We start from the raw sequence: 21075 nt of genomic DNA, 5'->3' as shown, positions 1-21075 counted from the left end.
CGCTTTGGTTAAATATTTTGTGTGATAAACATTAGGTCTTTGACATTCTCATAGATTAAATTACTTTGATAAACATATTCTGCTTCTGGAGAACGGCCATATTTTATAACGGTCTAGAATCTCGTAAATTATGCATAATGTTATTGTTTTCATTTGCACTGCTGCATATTATTTCCTTGTTTGCATCATGCAGCAGATATATAGTTACAGTTTTATGCGCACTTTCTACAGCAAATACAATTATAACCGGATGATGTGTACACTCTAAAAACAAACGGTGCTAAATAGCACTAAAAGTGGTTTTTGCTCGTAATCATAAAACAGAAACATTTTTAGTGCCATATAGCACAGATGAAGTACTTGTGTAGCACCTGTATAGAACCATAAAAGTGCTATGTAGAACCACATGTGGTGCTATATGGCCCCCGTATGATTATTGATAGGTGCTTCACCGGTGCTTTATAGCAGTGGTTCCCAAACTTTTTCAGCGTGTGGCCCCCCTTGTGTACGGTGCATTCCTTCGCGGACCCCCAAAGAAAATTCGTGACAAAAAACTGTTCTAAAACTCAACATTTTAATAAAAAAAAAACATTAAATTATACAAAAAATTAGTGCTTTTGGTTAGTAGCCTTATTTTTTTAGGTTTAATTACACAGAATTCATGATAAATTACTGTATTTCATGAAATGTCATAAAACTGGGGCCCCCCTGGCACCATCTCGCGGCCCCCAGTTTGAAAACCACTGCCGTATATAGCACTAAAAATGGTTCTGCTATGATTAAGAGCAAAGAACCACTTTTAGTTACTCAACATACAGATGTTGTTTGAAAATCCAAGATATCTGCAGTTTATTTAATTACTTTCTGTTAAAGGTAGGCTGTCTATTATGTAAAAAAAAAGATTGGTTTATTTTTTCTTATATATAACCCAAATTAAAATGGAGTTACTACGAGTTTTAGGGGTAGATTAAGATTTATTTTGTAAAAGATAGATGTGTTAATATATATGGGTTTCAGGCACAGCAACATTAAATAGCATTTCAATTATCTTCTCATTTATTGGCTTTGTTTCAGTATGACACTACAAAATTCCCCATTACACACGATCAATTGAGTAAGCAGTTAATCAGATTATCTATTTTCTTAAAACATCATGAAATCGAGAGTAATGGGGTACTGCACCCCTGTTGAGCTCACCACGCACCCAAAACAGACAGTTCAGCACCACAGACAGCGACTTGTATGCAGTTTTCTCTTTGCCCCCCCAGCGTAATCCAAAACAAAAGGCAAACAGCTCCTCAACTCAAAATAGATGTTGACGAAGAGAATTACACACAAGTGCTATCTTTAAAAATGGGAATTAAACATTTTGGCTTGAGAAAACTTTTATCTTGCAATGTCTGAAACAAGAAATACACATTTAACAGAGTTATTTGAATAACAGTCTACAACTGGACAACTCAAAAGGTTAACAAACTCAAATAAAGGCAGAACACAAGATACTTAATAAAACACTCAAGTAACTTAAAATACATAATACTGAAATAAATAAAAATATCAAAAATAGCTTTTCAAAGTTTTCGATTGAGAAAACACAATCAATAGACCTGCTCCAAGCATTCCAAGTCCAAGCACACGGGCAAACCTCCTGCGGCCCTTTCCTTTTCCACCAATACTAAAGTTAGGTTGAACAGGCTGCAAGAGGCATTCTGTGTGATCAGTCTAAAGGAAAAAGGTATAAAAAGACGACAATAATCAAAAACTTTGCTTGACACAAATGATTGACATTTAGAAAACACCAAAAGCTATTACAAGGTCCAGGCATGTTCAATATACAAATCCCAAACTGGAGTTTCCCTGGAAAGATGACCCGAGATAAGATCACAGTGTATTTATTCTCACGCACGCTGCCAATCTGACCACATGGCCTTTATTGCTAGTCAGATTTCATCTTGACACTGGGGGCATCCCGATTACCCTTCATCACTGCCTGCGCCTCATGTCTTCCTCCTCTACAAGAGGCTATTGAGATTTCTGAGTGGTATGTAATGGCTGCCCTTGTTGGTCTCGGCACTTTGAGTATTTTCACTAGACAAAACTATTGTAAATACAAGTGGCAGAGATAATGAAAGATGAGGACATAAAGGAATGTGGACATGACTGACCTTGCTAAGCAGGGTCTTAAGACAGACTATCTCTTTCTGGAGGTCTCCTGCCCGAGTTATTATCTCAGCACAAATGACTTGAGCCTCTTTCTTGGGATCACATGTAAGAACCACCTGTCAAACAATGTTATCTTTAGCATGTTGATATATTTAACTAAAAAAAAAAACATCACACGACAGCTTAAGCATCTACTAACCATACCCTCTAAAGATTGCCATGGCTTGCATTTAAGAATAAAACAATAACATAAACATGAAAAACAAACTAAATTCTGAATGAAATATTGCAAAACCTTAGGTACACAACAAACCTCAGAGGGGCTACGGGGGAACCTGCTGATGACGTCCTGTACGGCTTCTGTTAAATAGCAGCACTGTTGCTTCAAGCTGATCATAAAGTTCAGAAAATCTTCGCTTCTGAGAACAAAGGACATTTCACAAATGTTTCCCCAGATCATCTCTACATACTTGGGAGATTAGTGCATTACATTCATGAAATAAATAACATCAGCACGTGTTTATACAAGAGACATACTGAGAGTTGATCAAATTCAGTTATCTTAATGTTAGCATGCAGTGCTAAAGCAAATATTTCTGAACAATGGTATGCTTAAATTGGTGACAGCATTCTTGCCATCACTTGTAATGGCTCACACGTAACATGTGATGTTGATAATGTTATCTTAACAGAGCATTTCCCCAAGCAGCCGTTTTCTTCTCCTAACACTTTGTCAGAGGCTGCGGTAAACACTGTCAGACACTGCGGAGTTACTATCTCCTCCAGGACGGAGAGATGGCTCTGAGCGTTGCTTTGTTAGTTTTTCTATGACTGAATGAGTGATAGACTCTGGTTGATGGCTAAGTGCTGGGTTATTGCCACCTTCCAAACAAGCACTGTGAGTGGATCCATCATCTCATATAAAGAGACATGTGGGCAATTAGAGGTATTTTGATAAAATCATCCAAATTAAAAGAAATGCTAAAGAATATAATTACGATTTAGCTTATAATATCACTTATTTTTGTCAAAAATTATTACAAGAGTTATACTGAATTATCAACTATTTATGTATGATGTGCATTCCAGGGGCACATGGTAAAGTTTTGGTTTAAGTTTCCTGTAAGGTCCAACTTGAAAATGTACATTAATTGAAAAACATTAAAGGTGCATTGTGTAACATTTAAAAGATTTCTTGACAGAAATGCAATATATTACCAGTGGTGTACACCTTACAAAATGAATTGTGTTTTTTAAATTTCTTTTAAATTTGCTGGTTTTATCTACATACACAGCAGGTCCCCTTACATGGAAGTCGCCATTTTGATCCGCCATATTTCTACAGTAGCCCTAAAAGGACAAACCACTCTATACAGCACGTTTGGCTACCGTAGCTTCACTATGCGTTTTGAAAGGGAGGGTGAGCTGTGGACTGACCAACTCACCGCTAGATGCCCCTAAAACTCTACACTTTAAGCTACTTAAGATACTTAAATTCCGTTATAAAAAATATTTAAATTACTTATGTTAAAGCTACAATTTGTACAATATTTGCAGTAAAATATCCAAAAACCCCTAGGCCAGTGTTATACATTGTGTCCAGCTGATTATTATTGTATATCTAATGTTTTCAACTACTTGTAAACCATGAAAAATTGCCATTCTATACAGTGACACGGTGGAGTGCAGTCGCCTGTCAATTATGTTAATATCCACGTTACCCTTTGTTACCACCTTTACTGACTACAGGGTTCCCACACGTTGGTTTACTTCAAATTCAAGGACCTTCCAGGAAATTTCGACATATGCGGCTGCCCCGAGAATTTTTGGGTGTTTGTGTTTCACCTCCCACCTCTACAATGGGTTTATAGGTGCACTGGAACAATCCTTTCTAAAATGCATTAAACTTTCGTGTACAAAGACATGAAACTCACCGAGTGGTCAGGGGTGTTCACTGATATGCTCACACAAAAATCGCTGCAAAAGATGCTTTCCAACAGCTGTTTTAGCATTCGTTGTTAACTTGTGGACCTATTTTTCCAAACGCCTCACACCCGTAAATTCTTCCGCTGAGAGTTTGAATAATAGACACTTCAGCCCAGGTGGTGGCGCTAATCCGCCATTGCCAATAGCAAGAATAGAAACAAAGTTCCCGGCGCGGAGTAATACCGTACCTCATACCACATCTAATACAAGTCAATGGAGTTGGCAAAACCGATAAAACCCGTTGGAATGTGTATTTTCCAGCGATTTTTGTGTGAGCATACCAGTGAACACCCCTGACCACTCGGTGAGTTTCATGTCTTTGTAAACGAAAGTTTATTGCATTTTAGGAAGGATTGTTCCAGTGCACCTATCAACCCATTATAGAGGTGGGAGGTGAAACACAAACACCCGAAAATTCTCAGGGCAGCCGCATATGTCGAAATTTCAGTCAAAACCATTCTATTTCATCATAAACAATCTGAAAACAGGGCTTTAAGTGTAAAATACCGAACTTGTCCTTAAATACCCTCAAATTCAAGGACTAAATGTGGGGACACATTTCAAGTGAGATCAAGGTTACATGCTGTGTGTTACCTTTAAAGATACATTGTTATAGTTTCCTTTTGAGGGAACTCGCGCTGCGTCACTGCGGTGACACTTTGGGGCGCCTCCAGGGGTAAGTGCGTCTGAATGTTTATATCAAATTCCATCAATGGTGAGGCTTAACGACAAAGACAGGGTGATGCGGGAGCCAGGAAGTATATCGCTATCTGAAATATTGCCAAAGATGGCGTTACAGGGACGCAGGAAGTATGGCAAGGGAGACGCAGCATCTCGTTCCCTTCTCAGGGAACAACAGTTACACACACAACCAGAGACATTTTTGTGTGTCAAACACAACTATGCAAAAAGGCATCTGGGTATGAATCAACATTAGCATACAGAAGAAATAAGCATTTGAAGCAAACAGTTTAGAAAGTGTGCTTAAAAGGCTAGAAATTTTATGATATTATCCTACACTGGATTTTTTTCCAGAAAACTTCTTGCATAAAATAGATTCAAGCACTTTCAATGACCTGTATCTATGTATGTATATTGTTAAAAACTTTCCAGGGTCTTGAAATTTTTCCCCCAGATTCACAATTTCAAGGATTTCAAGGACCCATGGGAACCCTGTGACTAGAAACCACATCACTGCAGTGTCGAGGACAAATGCGGAAGTATGCGTTAAGTGCATAGCGTCTGTCGGCGTACTCACTTGTTTATGTTAAGTTTGTTGATCTGAACACTTAATTCTGTGCTGTGTTAACACAACATCGAATTGGACTAATACTGTAACATCTATGACTAACAATTTAGTTTTGAACATTACATTAAACCTTACATAATGAAATAAAACGATGTCATCAAACGCAACATTTATAAAATTTGATTACCTCATCCGTTAACATGATTTCTCATTCCTATCTGATTGATGGCCATCAGCCTTTGAGTTAAAAACAACAAATCCCATCATTCCACGCTTCTTCAGAGCGTCATTAATCTACTTCATTGCTATTGCTTTGATTGTGCGCCCTCTAGCGGCGAATTCTACAAATTGTATCTTTAAATGCCCCGCCTAGAAAATATCTAAACATACATTCAGATCTTTCTAAGATTATTTTATTTTATTTGATCATATATAATCAGTAGGAATGAACCGCTATATCAGCATATAATTGGTATCGATAGACAAAAGCAATTTTTCTTACTATCACACAATGCAAGTACTGGGTTGTTGCTAGCGCTATGCTCTACCTATTGAGCTAAAGGAACACTTAAGCCTTACCAAGAAGGCTGTGAGGGTGTGTACGACACACAAAAGTTTGTGAAAAACTGGAATCTACCGGAAATAACCACAAAGGTAAATTATGAAATTACTTTGTAATGTGTGTTTATGGAGCACCCATCAGGAGAGGATTTAACTGGACAATTTACTGTGTGTATGTCTGCCCTCTCCATACCTTCTCGGCATTGAATAAAGAAATTATAGATTGATTAGATTCATTAAGTGTGGACTTTAAAGTTGAATGCGGCCGACACCCTGACTGCATACCGTTATCAGTCAGAGTATGCAGCATGCAGACACGACACTAGCTCATTCCTCACCTTATAAATCAGTACAAGAGCTTAAACCATTAAGACAGGATTAAATGAAAGGCAGTGTCATCCTGTTATGAGTCTTGTAGCTCATAGCTGGACTACAGAATGTTACCAGCATGGCTTACCAATGTTAATTTCCAATATTTCTGTAACTTAAAATGGTAGAACATGGTGTGAGCTACATCTAGTTCATGCATGTGTTTGATTTCTACACTGTCAGAAATAAAGGTACAAAACTGTACCTTTTCTGTCACTGGGGCTGTACCCTAAGTTTCCGTTTGGTACCTTTACAGGAATACCAAACAGAATATAATTTTTGGTAGATTACCGTAACTTAAGGACCTACATTGTTAGAAAAAAGTCAAAATATGTACCCTAGCTGTCAGTGGGGCAACACCCTTTAAAAAGGTAATTGTATGGACCATTAGGTACAGATATGTAAACATTTAGAACCAGTATGTACCTTTGAGATACTAATATGTATTTTTGAGGTTCTAATAATCTCTCTTTGGTCCCAGTATGTACTTCTGAGGTACTAAAATGAAATCCTTATGTGCAAAGCTGTACTTTTCGAAAGGGTACAGCCCCAGTGACAGAAAAGGTACAGTTTTGTACCTTTATTTTTGAGAGTGTAGAAAATGCACAATCAAAACCAATACACTTTGAATATAAAGTATCTGCCAAGTCCATTCTGTAAATAAATGTCCATTAGATTCCACAGGAAAAATATGGAGTGGAAAAAATATGGATCTAGTATATAATAGAGATACAGCAGCACCAAAAAGTTCAGGTTAACTTTAGGCTGGATGAGCTTTACCCGCTGTCTATGTTAAGAGGCGTCAGGGTTTCCACATCTAGTTTATCAAGTTGCATCTCCCCAATGGCACTGAGAATCTTCTTTTGATCCTCAGGATCAGTTACTCCAATCTACCAAAAAAATTATGGATTTATCCTATCAGTTAAAGTAGCAGTTTATTGATCTATACTGATGTACAGTGGCAAGAAAAAGTATGTGAACCTTATGGAATTTCATGGTTTTCTGAATAAATTTGTCGTTAAATGTGATTTGATCTTCATCCAAGTCAAGGGCATTGACAAACAAAATGTGTCTAAAAGTAGTTAAACCAAAAAATTCTGATCTTTCAGGTCTTTATTGAGAACACTCATTCAACATTCAAAATGGCAGTGGAAAAAGTGAACCCTTAGAATTAATAACTGGTTGACCCAAGCCATTCTGTTGTGGACTTGCTTATGTGTTTTGGGTCGTTGTCCTGTTGCATCACCCACCTTCTACACGGTTTTAGCTGACGTACAGACATTCTCACATTATCCTGAGGAATTGTCTTATATACTTGATACCACTTCTTGGTAAAGTAGCAACAGTCCCAAAGCGTCTCCATTTGTAGATTCTTAGCCAAACTGTAGACTGATGAATTTCTAAAGTCTTCGAAATAACTTTGTAACCCTTTCCAGCTTTATGTAAAGCAACCATTCTTGATCGTAGCTCCTCTGAAAGCTCTTTTTGGCAAGGCATGGCTCACATAAATGTGGTGTTCTTGTGCAGAGCAAACTCCAAAAGTTTGAGGGTTTTTTATCAAAGAAGCTTTAGTCCACACCTCCAAACATATTATCTTAACGAGACTCCAGGTGAGCTAAAACCTGACTCCAATTAGCTTTTTGAGGTCATTAACTCAAGGGATCACATACTTTTCCCACAAGCACTATGATGTTTTTGGTTGTTTTTAATAAAGACATGAAAGATCAGAATTTGTGTGTGTAATTATTTTTAGACATTTTATATATTTGCATTTATCAATACTCTTGACTTAGATGAAGATCAGATCACATTTTATGACAAATTTATTCAGAAAACAATGAAATTCCAAAAGGTTCAAATACTTTTTCTTGCCACTGTATACTGAACACGTTTTATTTCCATTTCATAGGGGATCAACAAAGCATACGCATATTTTTCTATATAATACATAAGTTAAATTTTTGGATATTTTTGACAATAACTCACTGGCTCATTTGTTACTTTCTAGAACACAAAGTTGTTGCCTGTTTTGAGTGTGTTACGATTCATATGCCAGCTCCCTACTTTAAGTACTAATACATAGGCTACAGTACCTTTAGAAAATCCTCCTTCTCCATGATCAACAGGTCACTCCAGCTAATGTCATGATCCTGCCGAATATAAGAATGGGTTTAACAGACCAAATTTTACAAATGAATTATTTCGGGTTAAATAATGTAGATTACAATGATAAATTCTGACTCTTCCCTCAGTTTTAAAACCAAAACACGTTTATTCAATTATTCATTTACAGTGGAGGTTTATGGGGTGATTCTACAGCACAGTATAAACACTAAAAGCATGTAATTTATCATACGGTTTCTTAAACATAAACTGTATTATGTGTGTTTGTATGAGACTCTGGTGTGATAGAACTGCTTACAAACCTTGTCTGTGTGAAATTATATCTAGCACATCAACTCATGTGATGTAACTACTACTGTTTACATAGATCAAACTTCATCCACAGGAATTATGTTTTTAACACATAGCTAGCAAGTTTTCCATCTAGAAATGTAGTATCATCTTAAAAAGATAATTTAGACAACTTCAGTGTTCAAATAATAAACTTTTTTTATCAAATGATAAATTAATGCAGAAGGTTTAACAAAACTTTCCACTTCTGCAGTCACATAAACAACTTTTATAAATGAGTTAGTATAAATGTGCTTGTTTGTTTTGACTCACCATCATGATGTCAGAAAGATAATCCAGATTCAGACCATGCAGCAGAAGTTGGATATCAGTCAGCTTTGAGACACTGCAAGAGTAAACCATAACCCTGAACCTTTAATACAATATGTGAACCTGTCTTGAAAGTTTTATAGGTGACATAGAATGATTGAACAGAGTATTTATCCTTGTTGTGTTTTGTGACATGTAGACAAAAATTTTTTTGTTTTGGTCTGTAATGCCTTAGAAGCTTCCTAAAAACCTCTCTCAGATAGCTCTATTAGGGTGGGGGATTTTAAACAAGTGGTTTTGCACCTATTTGGCTCCCCCTACTGGCTTAACTTGCAATCTCATTACTGATTGGCTGACTTTGCTGACACCCAAAAAATGTAGCGAATTATTTTATAGTTGAGGGGCTGTTAGATGCCTGTGATTTCATAAGCATCTGTTTTTCAGATTGGGCTGTTTTCTGGCTGACATTTCTAAAAGAGGAATTTCTATGAGACTGAGATGTTTAGCATGTTTAGCACTTTTTGTATGTTTGTGAATGTGGGTAGACTACCATTATTCAACAAAGACAAGGTAAAAATGGTTTTTCATTCTCTGTCCCCTTTAAAATCTAAAAATGAGATCAGGAGCATTAAAAATAAATGATTTCTATTTTTGACAATGGCCTTATTTATTTGATTTTATGTAGAAAACAGTAATTCACAAAAAATTGACTATAGCTGTGTTTTTACAGATTGGGTCAAATGTTACGATCACAGCTTTAAACCAGTGTTTCATAAACATTAAATATTTCTTTCAATCTTACATTTTGATAAAGATCTTATAAATATTATGTAAACCAAGGACTTTTGCATCTTATGACTGCTTTTTATAACATTTTAATAATACTATTAAATGCATTCTATAGTTATACAGTAAAATGTTATATGATGCATGTACATTTCTGTTATGTGCACTGTTCATCCAAGAAGTGTTTTCATTTGTCACCTCTAGAGGGCACAATAACCCAACTAAAAAAAAGACACAGAAACTGACCTCTCATTGTAGGCAGGAGGATAAGGGTTTTGATTGAGATATTTAAACACTGCCTCGGCTTTGGATGATGTATTGCCACTTAAAGCAGATGGTTCTGGAGAATAAAGAATCCTCAACATCTGAAAGAAGATGATTTAAACAGATCTTACACCTGAGCAGTACATTTTTAAATCTTACTGTACTAGAATGGTAAACATGTTAATCCAGACTAAAATCCAAATTTTAACTACAGATTACTGTAATACAAAAATCAGGCACTCTAATACGAAGGTGAGCCACAGGTGGGTTGACTCAAAACCAAATTTCCAAAATTTGACCCAAAATATGCCAAAAAGCACCATAATCCTAGTTTTTAGGACATGGTAACGAAACAGAAAGCACCTTGTATCGATACTGCACCCCCTTGTGGGGGATTGCCAAAATGTGATGAGTTAGGCCCACTTAGTCCCCCATTGGAGCTGGGCCTGAATAAAAAGATTTTTAACATAAGAGACTAATGATTACAGCGATTGCTTACACTGAATATGGTTGTAAATTACCTCAGGTTGCTTGAATATTTTGGCCATGTCGGCTGCCGTCTTTCCCGTTTTGGTTTTAATAGACCTATCAGCTCCTAGTTGAAGCAGTTTCAACACAGCCCCATCATGTCCATACTGAACTGCTATTATAAGGGCCTATTCCAACAAAACATTGTTAAAGTGGGATACCTAAAGACATTTTTCTTTTAAGAAGGCAATGATATTTTCTCTTTTGGAGATTAAAAGTTGACCAAAATGATGATTTAAATAAAATATGCAATTAGTGATGTAGGAAGGTAAAAAAAGCAAAACTTACTGTAAATTTACTAAACATAAGCTTTATAATTATCACACCCTTGAGAGATGATGATCTTACCGTATGTCCATTATCATTCTGAAAGTTAACCTCTGCTCCATGTGACACCAGCAAATTAATCACCTGACAATAACCGTCTCTGGCGGCTAGCATCAAGCATGTCAAGCTGCTCCTAAGCAAGAGTAAAATAACAAGATTGCAAAACTGCGAAAGGTCAAATAAATGTTCACGCATCTCGATTTGGTTACTCAAATAGAGTTGCACATTTAACACATGCTTTAAACTTATTCTGTCATTACCTACTGACCCTCGTTTTGTTTTACTTTGAAACCTCTTGAGACTTTTCAATACAATACAATACAATACAAATGAAATTCATTAAAAAGCACCAATGGTCCAATTCACGGTTTTACATTTCCTTTGGAGTGTGTATTAATAGGCTACATGTTAACGATATGCAAAAGGTACATACCCCAAAGTAAACGATGACGCGAGTTATCGTCTCCAATGTAAATCTCTTTCTTGGACAACAACAAACACACAGATTGTAGGCAACAGTTTACTTCCTGGGATTGGTGACGTAGACAAGACCGACATAATCATAATTCCTCCCACTTTGACTAATAGTTAACTAACTAAGTTAACTCCTGTTAGCATTGCACGCAAATCTTTCAAACATGGTAACGAGCATCACATTTCCAATCAGGGACAGTTTTGTACAAAATCCGTGCAGTTCAGGAAGACAGGGAAATCTGAAGCTACAAAAATGTACGGTATGTGGAAAATAATGTGTTTTTTAACCATAAACCACGCAAACACATTGTATTATACCAAATACACAAAACAACGTTGTTTTAAAGCAATGGAATAGAGGCTCTTTAAAATGCATTCAAAGAAAATGCAAGGTCTCCTTGCATGCTACATAAAAAATTATATCAGACATACACATAGAAAAGAAATATTACAGGACCATAAAAATGACCATGTTTGTAAATCAGCCAAGAATAAGAAAACAAACTTTTGATACCTTGACCTGATACAATCCATTACCTAAAAAGCATGTGTACAAAATACATGTGTCACTGTCATAAAAACATAATTTTATCTAACCAGCGTGTCAAATCTCACACTGTTAGTCCGTGGGAACATCCTGAGGCTATTAATCAGCCTGGGTGGCATTTCCCAGAGAACATGATGGTAGTGAACTCAATTCTACAACGTCAGTCGCAGGTAAGCGAGGGCACTGCCATTCCTCAAACTGACATTATCTCTTGGCTATCTACATATTTCCCCCTCAATGACTGAATTTGTGAGAAATGTGTGCAGTCTTAAATGCATTTTTCACAGGCTGTCCATCTCCCAAATCAGGGAAGGAATCAGGAAGTTTACCAAGTCAATATAGACAATATTTAAATTTTTATGGGTTCATACTAAATCACAAATTTACAAAAATAGTTGCATTACTGGGAAGAGCTATAAATGCTTCATCCATGCAAACATCCATGTTATTCACATATACTTCACAACAATCAAACTACATGAATAAAAGGAAGGTGAAAGAATAAACAATACAACATCACACACAACAGCAGTCCTGTCTGTAAGGTGTAGGGGGCACAATGAATTGAACATTAAATTATATATTAAATATATATTATTTTAAAACACTTAAGATGTTAACTATTTATCAACTTAAATGGATAGTTCGGCCAAAAATGATACTAAACCCATGATTTACTCACCCCCAAGCTGTCCGAGTTGCATATGTCCATCGTTTATCAGACAAACACATTTTTGGATATTTTAGAAAAGGTTTTAGAGCTTTCAGTTGATTAAATGTAATGTTACGGGGTCCACGACCTTCAAGTCCAAAAAAAGTGCGGCTATCCTTCACAAAATAAATCCAAACAGCTCCAGGATGATAAACAAAGGTCTTCTGAGGGTAATTTGTGCGGTGTTGTTGTAGAAATATCCATATTTAAAACTTTATTAACGAAAATAACTATCTTCCGGTAGCGCCGCCATCTTAGACTCCTCTGTATTCAGGAGAGAGTATTAGCGTAGTGTACGCACTTTTCTTAGTGAAGTATGACAAATTCGGAGGGCGGGGGCACAGCAGCAGAGTAGCCTCCAGAGGCTACGTAAGCTCTCATCCTGAATGCGGACGCGACTAAGATGGCGGCACTACCGGAAGGTATTTATTTACGTTAATAAAGTTTTAAATTAGGGATGTGCATTTATGTCATTTTTTCATTTCGATTAATCCATAGGTCTGAAGAACGAGTACTCGATTAACTGGGGGCGGGGCAATCAAAGGGGCGGGGCGTACACGTCATGGTGAAAATGGAAATATTTTTATGAAAAACACTCAAATAAAACTTAATTTCGAAGAAACTATGACAGAACAATGAACACATACTGGAGTTTTAATGAATTAAATGTTTTTAACAGAAACCTCTAACAGGAAAAGCTGCGTGATGGAATGAAACTAAACCGAAGCGCTCTGCATAATATTAAGCCTTTATACAACATAAATGTACAACGTGCATCTATCTGCATAAATGCAAGACTTCAACTAAGTTTTCAACTAAGTTATCTAAAAAAAAAGAAAGTTTAACTCCCTTTGTGGATGTGCATCATAAACAGCGCACTTTTAAACACGTCCAGTCAAAGCACAAGCTTCATAACATTAAGCAGCTTTAAGTGTTTTGCTAGCATTTTAGCATTTAGCTGTGTCGTGTCGTCCTCTTACCTCAGTCAAGATGTAATGTAAATGCTCGTATGGCTCTCTGGTATCTCTTGACATTTGATGTTTAAATATGAGATGATAACCCATTGAACTTTTGACGGCGCTGTACATTTTGCAACTGACTGACTGTATTTCCGAAGATCACGGCATCCTTTTAAACCATAGTGCCTCAGTGATGTGAGGTGTGACCGGCTTCGCGGGCTCGCGGGCTGCCGCGCATTACGCAGACCGGCGGGTTGCTGATGCGCGGTATCTGTTTGTTTTTGAATCACGCATGGTAATGCTACTGATGTCATACGTCGGTCTGCGTAGCTCGACACGACGTCAAACACGCATCTCCAGACCCAGTCTTTACTACCACATGCGCTCGTAACGCTAACCAGACACCCAAATGCCGCCATATCCACAATAAATAAATAAACCCACATGATCATCGTTTTCGTGATCGATCATCGATGCCACGTTCGAGTACTCGAGCAATCGAGTACTCGTGCCCATCCCTATTTTAAATATGGATATTTCTACAACAACACCGCGTGGATTACCCTCAGAAGACCTTTGTTTATCATCCTGGAGCCTTTGGATTTATTTTGTGAAGGATGGACGCACTTTTTTTGGACTTGAAGGTCGTGGACCCCGTAACATTACATTTAATCAACTGAAAGATCTAAAACATATTCTAAAATATCCGAAAATGTGTTTATCTGAAAAAGTATGGACATATGCAACTCGGACAGCTTGGGGGCGAGTAAATCATGGGTTTAATATCATTTTTGGCCGAACTATTCCTTTAACAAAACTTATGTTATTACCCACTTTTTTAAAAAAATATATTGATTTAATAAGACATACAGTACTGTGCATAAAGTACAGCCACTTACTTTATGTCATTATCAAATTAAATAATGACACATGATGTGGAGTTTTTATGGGTAACATATACATGCTGCTATGCCTTGTATTTGAATTTTAGATTTGCCATTATTTCACATGTGAAAGAGCTAAAAGCAAAACTGCAGTCTATGCAATTTTCAAACAATGAATCTGAAATAAATGGAAACAGACCCAAAATGCCAGTGTGTTGACCATAGGCAATACTCCCTCCCTTGCCCCCTTACCAAATGATGTCTTGCTTAGTCTGAGCATGCTGTATTTATTAAAAGGGTTTAGGGAAAAGCAGCTGCTGCATATAGTCGGTTACGTGAGGAGCACCAAGAGGGCAGAGGAAGACGACGCGTGTTTGACAGGCCCATCACGTGCCAGCATCCGAGTTCCTCGTTACGAAACTTTAAATATTTTGTCTGGATGGGACACAATAACTTTCTCACCGGTCAAGTGAGCAAACATGCTTGTAGACACTCCAGATCATGTGAGCGGTTTAGGTGGCAGATGATACGCAGCTGGGGGCTGCATTGAAAAATGCCTGAGTCAACTGACAAGTACACATCACCTCCCAAACAGAGTTGTTGGGAAGACATGTTTGAAACACAGACTGGACAATGTTAATGCTTTGTAGCTGGTGGAAGCAGTTTTTCACATACTGTGCTCAATCAATAGCACTTGTGTCCATTTATCATTGTTAGATGTGGGTTTATGTGGATGCTAGTGAAGTCCACTGTGAAAACCTTTTTAAATGTATAACTAAATCTATGAAAAAATGTACTCATTAAAACCCAGACTACATGCTATGCACAAGCAGTCATACTTGCAACATGTTTTACTAACCTGTTGCACACATTTGGATCAGCATTGCGACTGAGCAGCAGAGCAACGCACTGGGCGATCTTTTCTTCAGATGCAGATGTCGCAGTGCAGGCAGCCATCAGAACTGTAAAGTTGTCTATATATAAAAGTCACAAAAAACAAAAATCATTTCCAACACTGACAATGAAGTGTTTAAAAACTTGTGTTTAAAAAGTGTTAAAACTTTTAATAAATTAACAAGTTAATGCAGGTTGGGGTTATTTCTGTGTTCAAAATATCGATACGACAATACAAAGTTGTGAACTCCTGATGATGCGTGCAGCGATACAGCAACTTTCGTATCGATTCTGATGCACTTTTTAAGGTAGCATTACAGATCGTTGTTGATCCGTGATCTGGGGATAACTTTGAAATTTAAGGGGTATACTTTCCTGCGTCTGTCTCGGTCTAGCGCGTATACACATCTGTGTACCTTTCCTAAGCGCGTTCCCTTTCTTTTACTTTCTCGAATACAAAAGAAGATATTTTGATAAATTATGGTAAGCACACAGCTGATTGTTACCATTGACTTCCATCGTATTTGTTTTTCCTACTGTGGAATTCATTGGTTACAATCAGCTGTGTGCTTACCATCATTTATCAAAAGGTTCCCACACCTTAGTTAACTTCAAATTCAAGGACCTTTCAAGGACTTTCCAGGTCCAACACCCTCAAATTCAAGACTAAATGTGAGGACACATTTCAAATGAGAGCAAGGTTTAATAGAGTTACCTTTTAAGATACATTGGTACAGTTCCCTTTCGAGGGAACTCGTGCTGCATCACTGCGGTGACAATTTAGGGACGCCCTCAGGGTTAAGTGCGTCTGAATGTGTATATCAAATTCAACCAATGGTGAGGCTTAACAACAAAGACAGGGTGCCGTGGGAGCCAGGAAGTATATCGCTATCTGAAATATTGCCAAAGACTGCGTTACAGGGACGTAGGAAGTATGGCAAGGGAGACGCAGCGTCTCATTCCCTTCTCAGGGAACAACAGTTACATACGTAACCAGAGATGTTTTCATGTATCAAACACAACTATGACTAACTATGCAAAAAAGCATTTTGGTATGAATCAACATTCGCATACAGAAGATAAAAGCATTTAAAGCGAACAGTTTAGCATGTGTGCTTAAAAAGGCTAGAATTTTTATGATATTATCCTACACTACACAGAGAATAATATGAATTTTTTCCAGAAAACGTCTTGCATAAAATAGGTTCAAGCACTTTCAATGACCTGTATCTATGTATGTATATTTTCAAAAACTTCCCAGGGCCTTGAATTTTTCCCTCAGTTTCACAAACTTTCAAGGATTTCAAGGACCCATGGGAACCCTGTGTGTTTATCAGAAAACATAAATTCTTACAGGTTTAGAACAACATGAGGATAAGAAAATGATCACAGAATTTTAATTTTTGGGTGAACTATCCCTTTAAGCCAGGACTAGGCCATAGTTATATTAAGACATTTAAGTAGTTTTTACAAACATACCTTACAAAAAACCATTACAGGTTTGGGAACTGAAATATTTTAAGGTATTTAAGTGCTGTACAAGCTAATTTCAGTTAGGACAACTCAAACAAGCACTTTAGTCTTGGACTAGACTTTAACCCTGTCTTGGAAACATGAGATTGTACATTATGTTTGAGGACAAATTTTAAATCATTACCCGTGTCGCTTACTGTTGCCATTTTATTAATGACAATTTATGCCAGACGTTAAAAGAGGAGTGAAATTGCTTATTGGTGCTTATTAACAGAGCAGATATCCACAATGTTCTGTAGTTTTTCCATCTTTAGCACAATTATCTTTTGTTGTGGTTTAGTGGCAGAGCATCGTGTTAGCAACGTATTTGGGGCAAACCCAGTAACACACATACAAAAAGGTACACCTTGCAATGCACTGCAAGTCGCTGTGTATAAGGTGTCTGCCAAATGTGTAACCTCAGTAATATCTCATATTTGATATATATCAGACACAAAGCAAATTAAATTACTATACACCAGATGAGACTACAGCAAGAAGACACATCTACATTACATAGTGCTGTGATGAGAGGCGCGTTTAGACTACAGGAGCAACTCCGCTACAGAGTAGGATGCAGACACAGTTTAGTTGCGTCTGCGGTGGAGCAAGAAAATAAATAAAGCTCCAGTGTTGGGCCAATGCAATGACGCCAGCAGCACGCACTGTACAGAGCCATTATCAATCACTTCTACATTCAACCCCTTCTGTGCGGAACACAGACCAGGAAGTGGCAGCTGCATTCACGTTTAATTATTTCCTGTCTGAACCCGCAGCTTCAGTCATTCAAGAAGACCCCCTGTGAAACATACAGCGCACCTCCAGCATCTCTCACTGGACACAGTGAAACTATACTTCAAACAGAGATGTTTCACTATGACCGACAGATGATTTTCATTTTAAAAGAAATACAATGTGTAAACGAAAAACACACCAGCAGATTAATTACACATTTCATTAGACCGATATGTGCGTCACAACCATTAAGTAACGTCAGATGAAGGACACCAAGATGAACCACAGTTGGTTTTATCCTCCGTGGCACGTGGGCTGAAATCAAAAGAACGTAACCTACTGCAATGACAAACTTTTTAATGAAAACCAAACTATTCTCCCCTGAAGGATCAAGTCTAGCCATGTTTTTTTCCATTTTATATTATCGGGATCCTTCCCTGCGCTTGATGTAAAACCCAATCAACTCCAATAAAAACCCACAAGAGTCACAGGAAGGCCATGCTATGTAATGCCACAATGACAACACCTGTTCTCACATTTTACAATACAACGACTTACAGTACATTCAAGCTATAAATGTTTTTATCAGTACGTGCGTTCCCTGGTATTCGAACCCACAACCTTTTGCGCAGATAATGAAATGCTTTACTAACTGAGTTACATGAACACACATACATACATTAAATCAATGGTTTTACAAATATTGTGCTTTGGAAAATTCTTAACACCATTAATACATCTCCCTTTACCCTTGCTGAAGTTTGCACTTGCACCACGATCCAGTAGCAGTTGAGCGAGCTCATAGTGGGCCACATGGACTGCGCACATGAGAGGAGTCCACTCAAAGCCCAGCCGGGTCTCCACGTGCATACCTGATGAAAAACAACGTGTGGAAAATTTTTAAAGTACATGACATGTCAAACACTGCTGCTTACCGGTTAGGTGTGTGGTTTACATAACCACAATATCATCGCTAATAATACTAACGTGGCACCTACCGCCGTCCAAGAGCTCTTGCACGAGCTCGACATTTCCTGCAGTAATGGCCCTTTTTAGGGTGGATACTTTGTCATCTCCATTCGGTTGTGCTTCAGATACCTGCTAACCAATGTATTTACTTTAATAATTTTGTGTGGCAATAATTTTCAACAAATTATCGAGGACACGTTCCAAAAATGTAACACGGAGGGGTGGTTTCCGGACAGGGATTATCTTATGACAAGACTAGGCCTTGGTTAATTTAGGAGATTTAAGTCATTTTTAAAAGCATAATTTAATTTATAAATAAACACTACTGGTGCTCATCTTGAGACACAACACTGGCACAGATATATTTTAAGATATATCAGAGCGAGTTGTTTTTAATCAAGACAAGACTAACATTTACGTGAATCTGGGACCAGTTTTAAGCCCTGTCTGGGAAACCGCTCCTGAGAATTTTTAACACGTGAAATACTAAAGTTTACCTCAGCGCACGGTTGTCTTGGATTATTATGATATCCAGTATCCCACTCGTCACTGCTTCCCTCACTTTCATCGCCAGCAGGAAAACCATAGGTAATATCGTTTATCATGACTATGGCGGACTATTGGAAAATTTTGCTCTGATAATCATTACTATGACAACTCATTACGGATTGGCGGGCGCAATGACGTATTGGTAACCACGCCCATATTGTAACAAAACGTCCAACAACGTCCACCTTTGTAGTGTTGTGGCGAATTATTTTCGCGTTTATTTTATTATTTTATTTATTTTTAATGTGTTTTATATTTTTATACCAAGTTTTTTAATATGTAAGTGAATATTGTTTTGTTAATTGAAAGAAAGAAATAAAGGGATAAAGTAGTGTTGTGGTTCAAGATGGGCCAAACATTTTACTGTCCCATACAAAAACAAGAATCGCTGGCACCATGGCTGTAATGAAAATTGTGTTAGATGCTAGATTTATGTAATACCTTTAAACGGATGTATTTACGCTAAAACGTCAGTTTCCCCATAAGAAGTGGAAGCTCTAGAAAAGTGTCATGGCCGCACCCAGCAACTCTTCAAATTTTTGTATGCGCTGAATAATATCTGGTTTGGAGTCGGAACACTTTAATAACCGCATATTAATAATACAAATAGACGACCGCGATATCTGGTGCAGTAACAGTACAGTATCGATACATTCTCAAAACAAGCTGAAGACGACCGCGAAGTTATGAGAACCCCATAGAACAGAAGGTGACACCTAGTGTTCAGATTATGACTTTCATATAATTTTCCAGTATCTTTTTTAGTTTCTCATGTTGCATATGAACCTAGATAGGCTATTTAAAATCTGATTTGCTTTTGTGTATTCATCTGCCATTAGCCTATTTTTTATATTATTTTCTAATATAACCCTGACACCTGGCATTGTGCAATTGTTGGTATTTAAATATGTGACAATATTATAAGAAAAACCATTACACATTTGTGACAGTTTTTGACATTTATCCTGAATTTACACTAGGATAAACATATTCGATGCCTTTTCTCCTTCAAGGAATTTCATAACATTGCAAATGTACATATTTTGCCTTTAATCCAGCATGCAACACAAAACCAGCTGACCCAACATGATTTCTGAAAGTTTCACATATAGCTTCTGGCAATGACACCAAAAAAAACTCTCCTTGAATAGGTTAACATGGTCACAATCTTGCTAACATTTAATTACTGACATAAATCTTAAATGTTTCTTATTCATTTAGCATCATGACTTGTATTTCTTGGTTTTCGTGGGATTATTTGTGGTCTCGGATGATTTGTGACTCGAGGCCAACATCTCATAATCTAATTGAGATTAATAACATTAGCGTTTGATTTCACTCAATGATTTCAATATGATTTTAATCTTTGAGATGACCTTACTCAGTCAATACTGATATCAATGTTACATTTTCACAGAATGTTTTTACATTATGATTTTTTTGTAGAAAACAGCAAATCACAAAAAAATGACTTTAGCTGGGTCACATTTTCTGAAGATTTTTGTGGTTCGGACTTTTGGAACCCAACCCACTATGTTTATTATAAGAATCAAAAAGCCATATTTATCGCATTTACTCTTATATATAAAATAGCAATGTGTTTTAATTTGACCCTTTATTTCTATTATTTAAACGGGTACTGCAGTTCATTTCCTTTAAATAATTTGAAATGTATTCACTTCATTCCTCCATTCCCTTGGCAAATAGCCTATTACAAATCCAGGAAGTGTGTGGAAATATTAAACAATAGCTACAATTCGTTGAAATGTATGATACTTTTGTATCAGAATTGTCTAACGATTACACACCGCTACTTGCTACTGTAAAGCAACACGTGAGCATCTCTGTAAAAGACTGACAGTATGAAGATGTCATGAGCTTGA

General features: G+C 37.2%; 1 protein-coding gene across 2 annotated transcripts; it reads right to left on the bottom strand.

Annotated features, from left to right (window-relative positions):
- Positions 1–1059: 1059 nt before the first annotated feature.
- asz1 (ankyrin repeat, SAM and basic leucine zipper domain containing 1) lies at positions 1060–19293 on the bottom strand. 2 transcript variants are annotated; one of them, XM_073815682.1, is made up of 13 exons: positions 19141–19293; positions 18673–18775; positions 18424–18546; positions 15393–15507; positions 10979–11090; positions 10624–10758; positions 10085–10203; positions 9056–9128; positions 8422–8478; positions 7109–7218; positions 2477–2582; positions 2166–2279; positions 1060–1722 (listed from the first exon to the last, which is right to left on the bottom strand). In XM_073815682.1, exons 1-13 carry the CDS (start codon positions 19246–19248, stop codon positions 1558–1560), a joined length of 1440 nt encoding a protein of 479 aa, XP_073671783.1. In that variant the 5' UTR covers positions 19249–19293; the 3' UTR covers positions 1060–1557. The 2 variants fall into 2 exon arrangements, with proteins under 2 accessions (XP_073671783.1, XP_065134693.1); XM_065278621.2 differs by having other exon boundaries at positions 18673–18772.
- Between the last annotated feature and the right edge of the window lie 1782 nt (positions 19294–21075).

Source organism: Paramisgurnus dabryanus, chromosome 9 (genome assembly GCF_030506205.2).
Source record: "Paramisgurnus dabryanus chromosome 9, PD_genome_1.1, whole genome shotgun sequence".
NCBI classification, from domain to species: domain Eukaryota; kingdom Metazoa; phylum Chordata; class Actinopteri; order Cypriniformes; family Cobitidae; genus Paramisgurnus; species Paramisgurnus dabryanus.
Note: the sequence above shows the minus strand (reverse complement) of the source record. Positions and strands in the feature narration are given on the sequence as shown.